This window comes from Nuphar pumila, chromosome 5 (assembly GCF_984573655.1).
Source record: "Nuphar pumila chromosome 5, dmNupPumi1.hap1.1, whole genome shotgun sequence".
Lineage (NCBI taxonomy): Eukaryota > Viridiplantae > Streptophyta > Magnoliopsida > Nymphaeales > Nymphaeaceae > Nuphar > Nuphar pumila.
The window spans coordinates 112,665,920-112,683,449 of NC_143253.1; the positions used below are offsets into that span (position 1 = coordinate 112,665,920).

General features: G+C 41.4%; 1 protein-coding gene across 2 annotated transcripts in view; it reads left to right on the top strand.

The window, feature by feature from the left end:
• The window catches only part of LOC149838172 (immune-associated nucleotide-binding protein 9-like), a 40,146-nt gene extending 23,161 nt beyond the window's left edge, over nucleotides 1–16,985 (top strand). For both annotated transcript variants that reach the window (XM_090006433.1, XM_090006434.1), the window contains exons 4-6: nucleotides 15,347–15,511; nucleotides 15,618–15,752; nucleotides 16,589–16,985. In XM_090006433.1, the coding sequence (XP_089862559.1) occupies nucleotides 15,347–15,511; nucleotides 15,618–15,752; nucleotides 16,589–16,798 (510 nt within the window). In that variant the 3' untranslated portion in view covers nucleotides 16,799–16,985. The remainder of the gene's footprint in view (nucleotides 1–15,346; nucleotides 15,512–15,617; nucleotides 15,753–16,588) is intronic.
• The last annotated feature ends 545 nt before the right edge of the window (nucleotides 16,986–17,530 follow it).

A 17,530-nucleotide genomic window follows, 5' to 3' on the forward strand; every position in this document is an offset into this window, starting at 1 on the left:
ATTTAGAAAAAACATGTGCTCTTGAAAAATATACTAAAGAACGGGACCAAATATCAACTAGAAAGTCATCTAGAGTGTCAAAAGTTCTCAAAATTTTTGTGTCCTATGAGTCTTTTTCACCAAAGTATCAAGCCTACATTGCCTTAATACACTCCTACAAAGAGCCTTCTAACTATGCTCCAACAAAAGAACAACCTGAATGAGTCAAAGCTATGACAACAGAATTAAAAGCCTTAGAAATATCAAATACCTGGGCTATTCAAGATATTCCACCAGACAAAAAGCCTATAGGCTGTCGATGGGTGTACAAAGTTAAAACAAAGAGTGATGGCACTCTTAGAGGTTTAAAGCTCGATTAGTTGCCAAAGGCTATTCTCAAGAATATGAAATAGACTATGAAGAGACTTTTGCCCCAGTCGTTAGAATGACCACAATTAGGATCCTAATAGCTCTTGCCTATGTAAAGAAATGACATATATATCAAATGAATGTCAAAAATGTATTTCTCAATGAAAGCCTAGTTGAAAAAGTGTACATGGACCCACCACCTGGCATCAATATTCTTAAAAGAAAAACTCTTCGTTTAAATAAGGCTTTGTATGGACTTAAGCAAAGTTTAGTCAGATTATGCTTGATTTTGATTTTTAATCTTGTCTTACTGACACAACTTTGTTTGTTAAGAATTCTGATGCAGGTATTATTATTCTTCTCCTCTATGTAGACGACATGATCATCACTGGAAGTGATAAACAAAGAGTTAATAATATTAAAAACTTTCTCAAAACACACTTTGAAATGAGTGACTTGTTTTTTAAAATTCTTTCTTGGCATAAAAGTTGCTTATTCCTCTAAAGCCTATTTGCTAACTCAATCTAAATTTGCTCTAGATATTGTTTGACATGTCTTGTATTTCAGATGGAAGACAGGTTGACACTCCCGAAGTTGTAAAATCAAAATGAAGATTGATGATGGAGAACCACTTAAAAATCCAATACCTTATAGACAACTTTTCGGGGCACTGTCTTATCTCTCCATTACAAGACCTGACATTACGCATGCCGTTCACACAACAAGCCAATTTCAGCATGCTCCTACCACTATCCATATGTGAGCTGTTTTACACATTATTAGATATATTAAAACTTTCATTTTTCGAGGACTTTTCTTGTCTGCTTTTTCCTCCCTAGATTTAACTGCTTATACTGATGCGGATTGGGGAGGTGATCCCAATGATCGACACTCAACTACTGGTTTCTGTGTATTTTTAGGTGAATCATTGATTTCTTGGAGGTGCAAAAAGCAACAAAAGGTTTCTCTTTTGTCAACTGAAATCGAGTACAGAGTCATGACGACAATCACTATGAAAGTAGTCTGGCTAAGGCGGTTGCTTCATAACTTAGGTGTTGAGAGTGCAAGAACATCATGACTATGCTGCTACAACAAAAGTTCTATTTACATTGCCAACTGGATATTCCACGAACGAACCAAGCATATCGAGATGGATTGTCACTGAGTATGAGAGGAATTTCTACACGACACCATTGATCTTCCCTATGTTTCTTCAAAATATCAACTGACAGATTTCTTTACCAAACCTCTTGCTGCTCTTCGATTTCACTTTCTCTTGGACAAACTTTCGGTTATCCAATCGTAAGTTTGAGGAGGAGTGTTAAATTATATTTTATATCTTTTAAGTCTAATTAGAATATGATTAGTTTAGTTAGAATATGATTTTTTATTTTTTCATTTTTGTACTGATTTAGGCTTTTTGAGTAGTCAATGTTTGACTTAGTCAAAAAGCAAGAGAGTCGTTGGACTCCCAATGACTCTATTTAGAGTCGTTGAGAGCCCAACGACTCCCTCTCCTACTTCCCTCCAATGTATTATAAATATGGGCCAAAGCCCCCTCACTATGTATGATTTTCCAAGGGTGTTTACCCATTCAATAAATATATTTTCCCTCTCTTTATTGTATACCCTTTTTTGGGTATTTGTGTATGAACCCTTGTGGTTCTTATGAGTGATCTTTTTCGGTATTTTGGTTGGAGCTATTTGAAGCTTCGTTTGGTGATGATCCAATAACTCATCTTCTTACACGATCGAGTTGAGCTCGGTCGTTATCGAGCCCAGTTCGACCCCCGCCTTCTGCTGGTCGAACACAGCCTTGCTGAGCTCGGCTAGCACCGAGCCCAGCTCGGCTCACCCTTGGCATGAGCCCGGTCGGCTCGAACCAGGTTTGGGTTCGACCCTTGCAATGCAAGCTTTGCTTACTTCAATGAATTTTAAAAAGGTTTCATCGTTTACATCACAGTATGATAATATACCTTTTAACGCACCCCATCGGCGCAACGGACGTGACACACTCACCAAGGCACGAGCCCTTGATAACCTACGCTCAGAATCGTCAGCGAGTTTGACCATCTCCGAGGTAGGAGAAAGTTGCATACGAGGACAAATAACAAAATACTTATAACTTATATATATATGCTTTTAAACTCAATGACGCAGTTTTGCGTATTCTTGTCTATTTAAAATTTATGTCATTTACTTTGCCATCGCGCTGTTACGTGCACAGGCTACTGCTTACGCAATTTACTTAGCCGATGTACGGTTTCGTATATCGTGCACTGCTTATGTAATTTACTTAGCCGATGTACGGTTTCGTACATCGTTCACTACTTGTGCAATTTACTTAGTCGATGTACGGTTTCGTACATTTGCATTGCTTGCGCAATTTATTTAGCCGATGTACGATTTCATATATCGTGCATGGCTTACGCAATTTATTTAGCTCGATATGTGGTTTCACACATCGAGTTTGACTTTATGTCATTTACTTTGCCGTCGCGCTGAAATGTGCACATGCTTATGCTTTGATATATATGTATCATATATACATATATATAACTTGGTAAAGTACGCAGTTTTGCATACTTCTGCTTACTTTGCCTTACACTTGCATTTAAAGACGCAGATTTGCACATGCTCATCAAGTCTTTAAAGAAAACGAGGATTTTACATGCGAGATTCCAAAGCTCGTAATATTCGTTGTTTCAAAAAGTAAAAACAAATATTTGGCGTTTGTATATTCGTAACCAAGTCTTTCCCTCAACCCTGCGTAACGAAAGAGCTTCGACTGCGTAGCCCTAAATGGTACGTACGGTCCTTCGTTTTGGTATCCGAAATGACTCGAATATTCTCAGCGTAAAGCACAGAACATTGAAGTTTCTAAATGATGTTGGGGTTTCTTTATGAGAAACCAATACCCCTCTCATCGTAACGGTACTATCAGACATGCACGACATGTTAGTACTACGATGATTGGACGAGAGGTTTATGGTAACCTCGTAGCATGCAAATATACAATGATTAAAAGGAAATCACATAAATAGTGATAACCGGGACTTTGAGATTTTTAAAGAATGTTGGGGTTTCTTTATTATACAGGAATAAATAGGAATAGGAATGGAGTAGGGATTGTTATGAGTCGTGAGTTTATAGATAATGTAGTTGAGGTTCGTAGGAAGGGTGATAGGATTTTACTTATTAAATTAGTATTAGGTACGGATATTATTAATATTATTAGTGTTTATGCACCTCAAGTAGGTTTAGATGATTCCACTAAACGTCAATTTTGGGAAGATTTAGATGGAGTAGTACAAGGGATATCTTATGGAGAAAGGCTTTTCATCGGCGGTGACCTTAATGGGCATGTAGGCATTAGTAGGGATGGATTTGAGAGTATCCATGGAGGCTATGGTATAGGAGAAAGAAACGATAGTGGAGAAAGGATTTTAGATTTTGGTTTGTCCTATGATATGATCTTAGCAAACACTTGGTTTAGGAAGAGGGAGTCTCACCTAGTAACATTTAAAAGTGGGGTTAATACGAGTCAGATAGATTTTTTCCTACTTAGAAAGAGAGATAGGGGTTGTTGCATCGATTGTAAGGTTATACCGGGAGAAAGTGTAGCTACACAACATAGAGTCTTAATTTTAGATCTTAGAATTAGACAATGCCGCAAAAGGGATAGACATAGGATAGATCCTAGAATTAAGTGGTGGGCACTGAAAGGAGCTAAACAAGGAATGTTTGTAGAGCGGGTAGTTAAGGAAGTTGATTGGTGTCTCGAGGAGGATTCAGAATCTATGTGGAATAAGATAGCGGGTGGCATGAGAAAGGTGGCTAAGGAGGTATTGGGTGAGTCTAAAGGCGGTGCATCGCTAGGTAAGGATAGATCGTGGTGGAACGAAGATGTCAAATTAGCTATTAAGGTTAAAAGAGAGTGTTATAGAAATCTAAGTAAAAGTCATGATAATGAGAATTTGGAGAAGTATATGATAGCAAAGAAGGAAGCTAAAAAAGTAGTTCGGAACGCGAGAGATAAGGTATATAAGGAGGTTTATGATAAGTTGGATACCAAAGAGGGTGAGAAGGATATTTATAGGATTGCAAAAATGAGAGATAGGAAATCGAGGGATCTGGGTATGGTTAGATGTATCAAAGATGAAACGCAAAGGGTTTTAGTCAAAGATGAGGAGATTAAGGAGAGATGGAAAGATTATTTTGATAAGCTATTTATTGAAAGTCATGCTCAGGATCTTGGAGACTTTTCCATTTCTTTTCATGAGATGAATCATGACTTTATGCGCAAGATTCAAAAGAAAGAAATTGCAGAGGCTTTGAAGAAAATGAAATCAAGAAGGGCAGTTGGCCCAGATGGTATACCTATCGAGGCTTGAAAATGCTTGGGAGAGAAAGGTTTAGAATGGTTGACAAATCTTTTTAACAAGATTTGGCGGACAAATAAGATGCCTAATGAGTGGAGGAAGAGTACTTTGGTGCCTCTATATAAGAATAAGGGTGATATACAAGATTGCACAAACTATCGTGGTATAAAACTCATGAGTCATACTATGAAACTTTGGGAGAAGGTGATTGAGTCTAGGTTGAGGAAGGTTGTCATGATATCGGAGAATCAATTTGGTTTTATGCCTGGAAGATCTACTATGGAAGCTATACATCTTCTTAGACAACTTATTGAGAGAAATAGAGAGAGGAACAAAGATTTGCATATGGTTTTTATTGATTTGGAGAAGGCTTACGATAGAGTACCTAGGGACGTTCTCTGGTGGACAATGATGAAGAAAGGTGTTTCTCTCAAGTACATTAGTATAATTAAAGATATGTATGAAGGAGTAGTAACCAATGTCCGCACTTGTGGAGGGGTGACAACTAATTTTCCTATAACGGTTGGGTTACATCAAGGATCTGCTTTAAGCCCTTTCCTATTTGCTATAGTGATGGATGAGCTTACGAGATCAATTCAAGAAAATGTGCCGTGGTGTATGTTGTTTGCTGATGATATTGTTTTGATTGATGAGTCTAGAGTTGGGGTTAATGCTAAGTTAGAATTATGGAAACAGACATTGGAAGCAAGAGGTTTTAAGTTGAGTAAGAGTAAGACAAAATACATGGAATGTCGATTTAGTAAGCAACGAAATAGAGATGGGAGTGTAGTGAAGCTTGGTGAGCACGAAATACCGGTGGATGATTCTTTCAAATATTTGGGATCTATCATTCAAAAGTATGGAGAAATTGATGGAGATGTAAATCATAGGATAAAGGTTGGGTGGATGAAATGGAAGAGTGCAACTGGAGTGTTGTGCGATCGTAGAATGCCATTGCGGTTGAAGGGAAAGTTTTATAGAACGACTATTAGGCCCGCTTTACTATATGGTACGGAATGTTGGGCTGCCAAGAGACATGATATTCAAAAAATGAGTGTAGCTGAGATGCGTATGCTGAGATGGATGTGTGGAAATACAATAAAAGATAAGATTCGGAACGAGGAGATACGTAAGAGGGTAGGCGTTGGACCCATTGAAAATAAGATGAGAGAGAATCGTTTACGGTGGTTTGGACATATTCGACGAAGGCCTAATGATGCTCCAGTTAGAAGGATGGAGAAATGGGAAAATATATTAGTTAAAAGAGGTCGGGGTAGGCCTAGGAAGACATGGATGGAGGTGATAGGAAAGGATATGAATGCTTTGAACCTCACCGAGGACATGGCATTGGATAGAAATGAATGGAGGAGAAGGATTCATGTGGAAGACCCAGAATGATTTTCTTTGTTGGTTCATATCGCCGACCCCAATTGTTTTGGGATGAAGGCGTAGTTGTTGTTGTTGGGGTTTCTTTATGAGAAACCGATACCCCTCTCATTGGAACTGTACTATCAGACATGCATGACATGTTAGTACTACGATGATTGGATGAGAGGTTTATGATAACCTCGTAGCGTGCAAATGCACAATGCTGAAAAGAAAATCACATAAATGGTGATCATCGCCCTAACAGGTAAGATGCTTGATTTGTTATAAAAGACCAAAGAATGTAGAATGGGTCGTCCGTTAAAATAGAACCTGACATACCTATTCGTCTTTTGGTTTCGTCAAGGGAGAAGATGAGATGATACAAAAACTCCGATCGACAGGTTGTTAACAACTACGCTCCTCGAGTAGCAATTGACTCGGTGTTTCCCAGCCTCGGAGTTAGGGGACGAGGATACCAAAAATTATTCTAGGTGAGATCCTATGAACTTCTGCAGAAGTTGGATGCATCCTTTGCTATGAATGCTTCTGGGAAATTCTCTCTCGGTCACTGGCCGTCTCCTTACGAATGGACTCAGCTAGTTGTCCGGGGTATCAAAATACATAACATAACAAACCCCTAGGCAGTCTCAGTTGTTTCTATGTTCTCTCCTGTACGTACTCTCATAACACAAAAGATTATCATGCTCATTTTGCTTATTTTGAACTGCACATCACGAAAAGAACAACATATATGTTGGTTTTGTTCTTAATTTTGATATCTATGCACTTACCAGATTTTCATCAATCTAACCTGTTTCATGGGTACAGGTGATGATTAGGTCGAAACGGCAGGTGATGGCGCAATGACTTATGATTTCAAGATGAGACTTTTTCCTTGACGTTTTACTCCCGAGGACATTTTTTGTAATTTGGCATAAGGGTTTCTTTGAAATTCTACTTTTCGTAAAAACTTTAAAACCTCGTTTTGAATCTATTTGGTTTCAAATCCGTTGTGTAAAGAAAGGTTCACCTGTAATGCGCCCAAGGTCCGTTAACTTGTCATTTCAAACACCAATTTTTGCTGAACTGCTATATTAAACTCTAAAAAAGGAATAATTACAATGCTTTCAAATTTTTCTTAAAAATTTACAACGCTGGGATTTTGGGGGCGTTACAAAAAAGGTAATGAACACTTCATTACTTGTGTTTGGTGGATGTATTTGCTGAAGATCAGTTGTTGAAATTGCAAATTAATCTAGAGCATTGCAAAACTATTGTCTTCTTTTGAAACTAGGAATGGGAGGGGTGCCTTTAATTTAAAATATCTGTAATTCATGTTTCATGCAAGACAGTAGGCTGGAAGATAATACTTGTGCTGGAGTTGGCTAAGGCTATTGAAACTTGTGGATTGTATCCTCTTCTTCTTTGCATGCTGGTGAAGACTGTAAGTACCTGATTGTTTGATACGGCTTTATCACTGCAATAATGGGAAGAAATTCTTGAGTTAAATGTTAGTTTTGACAGTATGTGCTTTTCAATGAATATGAATCTTGGATAACATGCAAATAACCATTGATCTCAAACTTGCTTTATGCATGTGTGTGTGTGTTTGTTGTCCTTGAGAGGAGTATGTTCACCTTTTGATCATGATAGGTGAAAGTTAAAACCTAGATACAAGTCATGGCCAGCCTTGCACTTTGGTGCAACTGTGCTTTCCTGCTGCTCTAGCTGTATACTTGATTTCATAGTTTTCCTCTCCTAATCTCTAAGTCTCCCATGCAACAGCTAGGGGTCAAATCCACTTTGGTTCATGACCAAGGGGACCTACAAACATAGTGACAAATATCGCGAGATTTATGAAAATCTCGTGATAATATTGCGAGAAATTGCCTGAAAGTTAAAAACGACAATTTCTCGTGAGATTTTCAAAGAATCGTGAGATTTATGAAAAAACATAAATACCATGATTTAAACATGATATTTACATTTTAAACGGCTATTTATCGTGAAAAAACCGTGTGTTTTTATTTTTAAATAATTTTTATTAATATTTTCTTATAAAAATAATTTTATATATTTTTAAATTTATTTTTTATTGCCGAGATTTTGCCAAATTCTTACCAGGTTTTGAAAAACGATATTTTGTCGTTTTTAACTTTTGTCACGGTGCCTACAACCTAACAATCTTAACTGGCTAGGTGGTATGGGTTTAATATAGATGGAGATTGCTTTTGAATCTTAACTGACTATGTTCCCTTGCGACTTACAATGTACAATTGCGCTTAGAGTCTGTTTTGCTTTTGTTGAGTCTGATGTAAGCTGCTCGGTTCAGGTGAATCAATAACCCGAAGGGGCAACCCGTATACTTGAACTGTAATGGCCTGCGGGCAAAAATTGTGAATGAAGTAAATGCGTTGAGCTTTTTTTTGTTCACCCTCGTTGTGATTGCTTCTTGTGATTGCAATTTCTCTCCCTCTATTCTCTCTTGCTCTTTTGCACTCTGATTACAAGCTTCCGCGATCGGCAAGCGAGCTGACTAGTAGGCTTGCGACGGTGAGGAAGGACCGTCGCGCTGGCCCATTGAAAGAAATAGGCCGTGGCAAGTGGTACCAGAGCCCGTTCTCCTGCTGGGAAAGGGACTCCGGAGTCGGTGTCGACAGACACGCCGACAGGCTGCGATTTGTGAGCAAGACATCGTGGCGCCTTATCAAAACTTGCGCAACACCAAAGGCAAGGCAGTTGCTGAAGCTGAGGAGATGGGTTCACCTCGGGGCCAAGAAGAGTTGACTGCAACTGTTAACAAGCTGGTGGAAGAGGTGATTTCGCATGAGGAAGCGATTTCACGCGCATGTGAATCATTCAATGGACTGAATGATGTGGTGGCGAGCCTGCAAGAGCAGGTAACCTTATTAATGGGGCAGGTCACTTCATTAACGACTATAGTGACCGACTTGCAGGCTGAAGTAGGGGAGCTTCAGTTGAAGAACCGTACGTTGTAGCGAACGGTGACCCTAAATGGCGGAAATGGTGAGAGGCTATCAAGGATTAATGTGCCAAGACCCGCAAAATTCAATGGTTCTCGTGACAGCAAGGCCATTGAGAACTTCTGGTTCCAAGTAGAAGACTACTTGGATATCCAGAATGTGACCCTCGAAGATCTGAGGATTAAGACTGTAACGACCTTACTTGATGGAGATGCTATCGCTTGGTGGAGGCGGAAGCGCAATGACATGGAGAGGGGTCAATGTGTGATAAACACCTTTGATGACTTCAAAATGGAGTTGCACAACTACTTCATGCCAAGAAATGCGCAGAGGCAGGCTTACCGGATGGTTCATGAGCTCAAACACACTGGTTCGTTGCAAGACTATGTCAGAACGTTTCAGAAGCTTATGCTGGAGATACCTAATATGCCTGAAGACGACATGCTCAACTGGTTCATTGTGGGACTTCAGCCATGGGCACAGTTTGAAGTGGAAAGGAGCAACCCCCGTATTTTAGAAGATGCATATGTGGTGGCTGAGCGCTTAGTTGACATTCAGCGCAAGCCTTTCACTCCATCAACCAAAGTTGGGAAGAAGCCTGACCACAGAGGCAAGAAGGATGAGCAACACAATGATAAAGGTGAGGCGTCGACACACCATCAATCCGAAAAGAAACAGAACTTCACAAAGCATAACAACAACAACAAGGGTGCGGTTGTGACATGTTGGTTCTGCGGTGATAAACATATCGCTAGGCAGTGCCCAAAGCGCCTTGTAAAGGACGACGGGCAAGCCAATGCTGCACAGGAAGAATGCAGCGATACTGAATGCAGTGACACTGAGACCATGCAACCAAGGATGAGGGCCATGCGATCGATTAACGCAGCTAGAAGTTGCGCAGCTAAGAACATGCAGGTCAGTAAGGAACTTATGTACGAAGAAGTCATTATGAATGAAAAGTCTACTTCAGCAATGATAGACTCCGGGGCCACACACAACTTTGTCTCGCGGGAAGAGACAAAGCAGTTGGGCTTGAAAACTGGGCCAAAGCAGAGGACTATCAAAACAGTAAACTCTGAGGTCAAGCCCATCCTTGGTGAAGCAAGAGATGTGGCTACTCAAGTGGGGAGTTGGGTCGTCAAAGCCAACTTCTTTGTGGTGCCCCTAGACGATTTCAAGGTGATTCTGGGTATGAAGTTTTTGCGAAGCCAGATTATGATGCTGCCAAAGTTTAACATGTTGACGATCATGGGGTCAGACCTGTCCCACACAGTACAGTGCCTTACGCAGAAAGGCAAGTCTTCAGTGTTATCAGCAATGCAACTGAAGAAGGGTGTCAAGCATGAGGATCAGACATTCTTAGTTACAGTGCGTGCAGATGAAGGAAAGGTAGAAGCAGCAGTGCCGCCGACCCTAGCCCCACTATTGGAGGAGTTTCGAGGGGTGATGCCTCCGGAATTGCCAAAGCGTCTTCCGCCAAGACGTGAGGTCGACCACAAGATTGAGTTGACCCCGGGAGCGAAGCCTCCCACAATGGTTTCATACCGTATGGGGCCAATTGAACTGAAGGAGCTGTGCAGGCAGCTAGACGAGATGTTGGACGCAGACATTGTTCGTCCATCAAAAGCCCCATTTGGTGCTCCAGTCATTTTCCAGATGAAACATGATGACTCTAAACGGTTATGTGTGGATTACCGTGCTCTGAACAAGGTCACGGTGAAGAACAAGTACCCATTGCCATTGATAGCGGACTTGTTCGATCAGCTAGGCAGTGCCCGTATCTTTTCCAAGCTAGATCTGCGATCGGGTTACTGGCAGGTGAGGATTGCCGAAGGTGATGAGCCGAAAACAACTTGCGTCACTCGCTATGGTGCTTACGAATTTTTAGTAATGCCATTCGGGTTGACAAATGCTCCAGCCACGTTCACGACTTTAATGAACCAAATCTTCTACCCTTACTTAAACAAGTTTGTGGTAGTCTACCTGGATGATATCGTGATCTACAACAGCAACATGGAGGAACATGTCGGGCACTTGCGAACAGTGTTTCAGGTGCTGAAGGAGAATGACCTCTGTGTCAAACGAGAGAAGTGTCTCTTCGGGCAGGAGGGGATCAGCTTCCTTGGCCACGTTGTGGGACGTGGTGTGCTGCGTATGGATGGACAGAAGATAAGGGCCATCCAGGAATGGGTTCCGCCAAGCAAAGTGCCCGAATTGCGATCATTCCTCGGTTTGGCAAACTATTATCGGCGTTTCATCGAAGGCTATTCCCTCATTGCTGCGCCCTTCACAGATTTGTTAAAGAAGAATCGGGTATGACTCTGGACAGGAGCGTGCCAAGATGCCTTCGATGGCTTGAAGAAAGCCTTAGTGAGGGAGCCAGTGCTGCGACTGCCTGATCATTCAAGACCCTTTGAAGTCCACACGGATGCCTCAGACTTTGCCATTGGCGGAGTTATTATGCAAGATGGTCATCCAATCGCATATGAGAGTCGCAAGTTGAAAGATGCAGAGAAGCGTTACACAGTGCATGAACGTGAGATGATCGCCATTGTGTATTGCCTCAGGACTTGGCGGCACTACCTTTTGGGTGCTGAGTTCGTCGTCAAGACGGACAATGTGTCCACGAGCTATTTTCAAACACAGAAGAAGTTAACGCCTAAACAAGCTCGATGACAGATGTTTTTGGCTGAGTTTGACTTTGCCTTGGAGTACAAGGTTGGAAAGACCAATGTTGTGGCAGATGCCTTGAGCCGTAGGGCTGAACTGGCAGCTGTGCGCGCGGAGCCTTCTGAAGTGCACTTAGAGGGCACATTGCTGAGCCGCATCCGTGAAGGTACGCAGCAGGATCCGACCACACAACACCTTGTTTCTCTGGTACAGGCATGGAAGACTCGACGATTTTGGCTACAGGATGGCCTCCTCGTAACAAAAGGGGGACGCATCTTCGTACCGCGGTGGGGAAGCCTCCTCCGAGAATTGCTTAAGGAGTGCCATGATACACTATGGGCCGACCATCCTGGTCAGGAGCGGACCTTAGCACTCCTTGAGCGCGGCTACTATTGGCCGCAGTGAGGGACGATGTTGAGGGGTATGTGCGAACATGCCTCGTCTGCTAGCAAGATAAGGGGACAAACCAGAAGGCTACCGGTCTCCTTGAGTCTCTACCAATTCCAGAACGTCCTTGAGAAAACATCTCTATGGACTTTATTGTTAGTCTGCCAAAGGTAGAGGGCTTCAGTTCTATTTTGGTCGTGGTGGATCGTTTCTCAAAGTATGTCACCTTCATCCCAGCTTCCAAGGAGTGCACTGCAGAGTTGTTCGTAAAGCATGTGGTGAAACACTGGGGCATACCAAAGAGCATTGTGAGTGATCGCGATGCTCGCTTCACGGGCAAGTTCTGGCGTGAAGTATTTCGGCTACTTGGCTCGGATTTGCTGTTTTCAACAAGCTTCCATTCGCAGACAGATGGGTAGATAGAGCACATCAACGGGATACTGGAGCAGTACCTTAGGCACTTTGTTAGTGCCAATCAGAAAAATTGGGTGAAGCTCCTTGATGTGGCACAATTTTGTTATAATCTGCAGAAGAGCGAGTCTTCAGGCCACAACCTGTTTGAGATAGCCACGGGGCAGTAGCCACTGACCCCGCACACTCTTGCCGCACAAGAAAAGGGAAGGCCATATTTCGCCTATCAGTTTGTTCGCGACTGGCACGAGCAGAATGAGTTGGCGAAGACATTCTTACACAAAGCGACAAAGAGAATGAAGAAGTGGGCGGACAAACACCGTCGGCCCGCAGGGTTCCAAGTTAGGGACCAAGTGTTGGTGAAGCTATATCCTAGTCGCACAGGCATCTTCCGCGGGCGGCACCGCGGACTACTCAGAAAGTATGAGGGACCCTTCACCATCACAAAGAAGGTGGGCAAGCTGGCATACAAGCTGGAGTTGCCCCTAGACTTCAAGGTGCACCCGTTGTTCCACGTGTGCAACCTCAAGCAGTTCCATCCAGATGATGGAGACCCAGAATGCAGTGTGCCACAACGCGCTCCCATCATGCAGAGGGCTCCGACAACACAACAGGCCGAGAAGCACCTCAGTCAGATCCTTCGCCATAAGGTCAACTACTTGGGGCAAACGAAGAAATACTTGGTGCAGTGAGAGGAAACAGCGGAACCAACGTGGGAGCCTGTATTTCGAATGAACAGCCGCTACTCGGCTGAAGTCAGGGCTTACCGCGAAACAGATGGCGTTGAGGACGATGCATGATTTGAAGGGGGGAGCATGTTCCCTTGCGACTTACAGTGTACAGTTGCGCTTAGAGTCTGTTTTGCTTTTGTTGAGTCTGATGTAAGCTGCCCGGTTCAGGTGAATCAATACCCCGAAAGGGCAGCCCGTATACTTGAACTGTAATGGCCTGCGGGCAAAAATTGTGAATGAAGTAAATGCATTGAGCTTTCTTTTGTTCACCCTCATTGTGATTGCTTCTTGTGATTGCAATTTCTCTCCCTCTATTCTCTCTTGCACTCTGATTACAAGCTTCCGCGATCGGCAAGCGAGCTGACTAGTAGGCTTGCGGCGGTGAGGAAGGACCGTCGCGTCGCGTTGGCCCATTGAAGGAAATAGGCCCGTGACAGGCTAGGTGGTTTGGATTTAATATAGATGGAGATTGCTTTTGGTCATGTGGTAATTTCTAAGTTATGCAAGACAAGGTTCAGGTCTGCATCCAAATTTTCTGCTGAATTAGGGAAACGAGGTTGACTCTAATGGGTCAAACGAGTTCAATGAAACTAGAAAAGCTTGGGAATCTCATGGAGGATTCAAGGATGTGCTTTCAAGAAAACTCTTTAAGAAATTTTAGAGTTTTGTACTGCAAATACGTGCACAGTGTCATGTCCTACATGCCATTGTCTCATTCAAATCTTTTTCTAACCAAGATTTTAATAAATATTAAGATCCATTTAATGCAGGCAAATGGCACTGACTAGAGTGCCTACCAGACATTTTCTCTTAATGCATTCATGCACATGCGATAGTGATGGATGAGCTTACGAGATCAATTCAAGAAAATGTACCGTGGTGTATGTTGTTTGCTGATGATATTGTTTTGATTGATGAGTCTAGAGCTGGGGTTAATGCTAAGTTAGAATTATGGAGATAGACATTGGAAGCTAGAGGTTTTAAGTTGAGTAAGAGTAAGACTGAATATATGGAATGTCGGTTTAGTAAGCAACGAAGTAGGGATGGGAGTGTAGTGAAGCTTGGTGAGCAAGATATACCGGTGAATGATTATTTCAAATATTTGGGATCCATCATTCAAAAGTATGGAGAAATTGATGGAGATGTAAATCATAGGATAAAGGTTGGGTGGATGAAATGGAAAAGTGCTACTGGAGTGCTGTGCGATCGTAGAATGCCATTGCGGTTGAAGGGAAAGTTTTATAGGACGACTATTAGACCCGCTTTACTATATGGTACGGAATGTTGGGCTGCCAAGAGACATCATATTCAAAAAATGAGTGTAGCTGAGATGCGGATGCTTAGATGGATGTGTGGAAATACAATAAAAGATAAGATTCGGAACGAAGAGATACGTAAGAAGGTAGGTGTTGCACCCATTGAAAATAAGATGCGAGAGAATCGTTTACGGTGGTTTGGACATATTCGGCGAAGGCCTAATGATGCTCCAGTTAGAAGGTTGGAGAAATGGGAAAATATATTAGTTAAAAGAGGTCGGGGTAGGCCTAGGAAGACTTGGATGGAGATGATAGGAAAGGATATGAATGCTTTGAACCTCACCGAGGACATGGCGTTGGATAGAAATGATTGGAGGAAAAGGATTCATGTGGAAGACCCAAAATGAATTTCTTTTTTGGTTCATATCGCTGACCCCAATTGTTTTGGGATGAAGGCGTAGTTGTTGTTGTTGTTGTTGTTGCATTCATGCACATGTGAGGGCATGCTGTCTTTGACAATTTGTTAACTATTTGATTAAGGAGTTCTGCTTCTTTTCACCTTTGAATAATTTTATTTTTCGTGCTTGGAAGGCTAAATATTTGTTCATTTTCCTGGAAGCATACTAGTACCAAAAAATATGTGCAAGAGAGTTGTATCATGTATCTCTTTGATGTGGTGATTGTAAAGGCATGACCTCAGTGAGTTTTATCTATTGAAAAGCTACACTTTATTTTATTACTTGCTGGATATATTTGGGAGTATGAAATCATGCCTTATTATTGTCTTGTTGCATTTGAATATTTTACAGGATTTTATTCGTTTATGCAATGAGAGAGTGGTGCTTTTCGATAACAAAACTAAGGATGAAAAGAAAAGGGTTCATCAAGTTGAACAGTTGGTTTCCTTGGTAAACAGTGTTATGTTTGACAATGGTGGCCAACCTTACACAGATGAAATGTTCCACAAACTCAAGGTAAACATAAAAATAGATATTCATAGAGAACCTCTATGGATATCTCAACATACACATTGTATAAAAGTAGATTAATTCCTTAATAAACATGGTGATTGCTTGATAGGAACGGGAGGCTAAGCTTCATACCCAGATAGAAAACCTCAAATCATTCCAGGAACATCCAAGAGAAGAATTGTTGCAGTTGAAGCAAGAGATCGAAAAATCATACAAGGAGCAACTAGAACGGATGATTGATATAGTATATTTTTCTTGCTTTCTGTTCTTTCTATCGATTCGATTACATCTGTTAAATGATGCCAGTGGGGACATTCTATTCTATTCCATAATCTTATGGCTTCTAGATTCTAGAATCAATATATCCAGTGTGTGCATATATGTGGATATTGTCCTCTAAAATTTGACACCAGTGCAAAATGTACATGTTACCGTTTTCATTTCCATCTTAAAATATGAGGAGCCTTCTCAAAATGGTGACATTATACTTTTTGCAAATTTAGTGCTTGCCAATACATGGCACTGCCATGGTATCCTTTGAATTGTTAAGAACTGAACTTATTGATGTTCACTCACCGAGGGTGGTAATGGTTTCCACTTGCTGTAGTTGCTCTAATGGTAAAGTGATGACACTGTTAATAGACAACCACCATTGAGGAGGATTGTCTTGGTGGGTGTTACTTTTTTACTGGAACTAGTTGTGTTTTTCATGGTCTCCTGCTGGTTCAAAGAGTATTTGAGTTTTGTGGTCAAGGTCTGGGCTCATGGATAGGGAGGTCTCCCCAAGCCTGAGTTTGAGTTCTCATGTGACTGCCCCCTTATGCAAAAAAAGCAAGAGGCTCCTTAGGGTTGAGAAGGGCCATGGAGTTTCATGCCACTGGGGCAGTGGCAGTAGGTACGGTGGGCTAAGACCAGTGCAGCCAGGTCTTTGATCCCGGGTGTGGTTTCTTCAAGTAATAAATGAAAAAAAAATGTTCTTGCATTAGTTAAGAAAATTGGTATATGATTTGGTGAATGCTTTTAGTTGTTGACCATGTATATTTGCTGGTTGGGCAATAATCTCTCTGTTGTTCCAATCAGATGGAGGAAAAACTAAAAGACACTGCTGCTAGACTTGAAGAAAAACTTTCATTAGAGGAGTCAGCTCGAAAACAGGCAGAAGAACTAGCACGAAAGGCACAAATGAATTCCAATGAAGAAATTCGGAGGCTCAGAGAAAGCTTAGAGGCAGCAAGGCATGAGACAGAAACCCTTCGTAGGCAGGCTGAGAGGATGTGTACAATTTTATGAAACTATTTTCACGGGGTCAACTCTTTAACAGATGCGAGGTCTGTTAGCATGTTAATAGTTATGCTCACAAAGATAATGAGTTTGATATATTTAAGACTTTTATTTAAACAATGTCTCAACGTGCCCAAGTCCAGACTTTGAAAAGTTTGTCTTGTAGATATTTGAATATGTATATACTTCAGTTTGTTCCGTTCTGGTTTCTGATTTTTGTTTTGTGAACTGGTGCACATTATTTGCTTAGGTTCAGCTTATGTTTAAAAGATAAAACCCAGACAGCTACCTACAGCTACGTGCAATGTAAAGAAGTTTTTTTCTCAAAAAGTAAGTTTTTTGAAGCTATTGCACTAATTGTAGGGTTGTCAACAGGCAAGGATATCAGACCCATCAGGGTGCAACAGAACCTGTCAAAATAACCTGTAGATAGGTTCAGGCTCCGGTTAAATGGAAGCCTAAACCTAGCTCTATAATTTAAAGTGTTTAAAATGTATTATTTACGTGAAAATACACATGAAATATCGGGTCAGATGAAAGTCGTTACTTAAGCCTGACCTGTATAATATTCTTGTTAGGTTTCGGTTGACTTGTGTAGTATTCTGGTCATCACTTTCTCTCGCTGTGCTCATAGCCAAAATTTGGATTTTGGTTGGATACCCAACTGAATCTAGTTCTGTGTTGTTGGATTCGTTTAAACTTGTATCTGGTTATAACCAGACTCGGTTTCAGTGTTAGTTT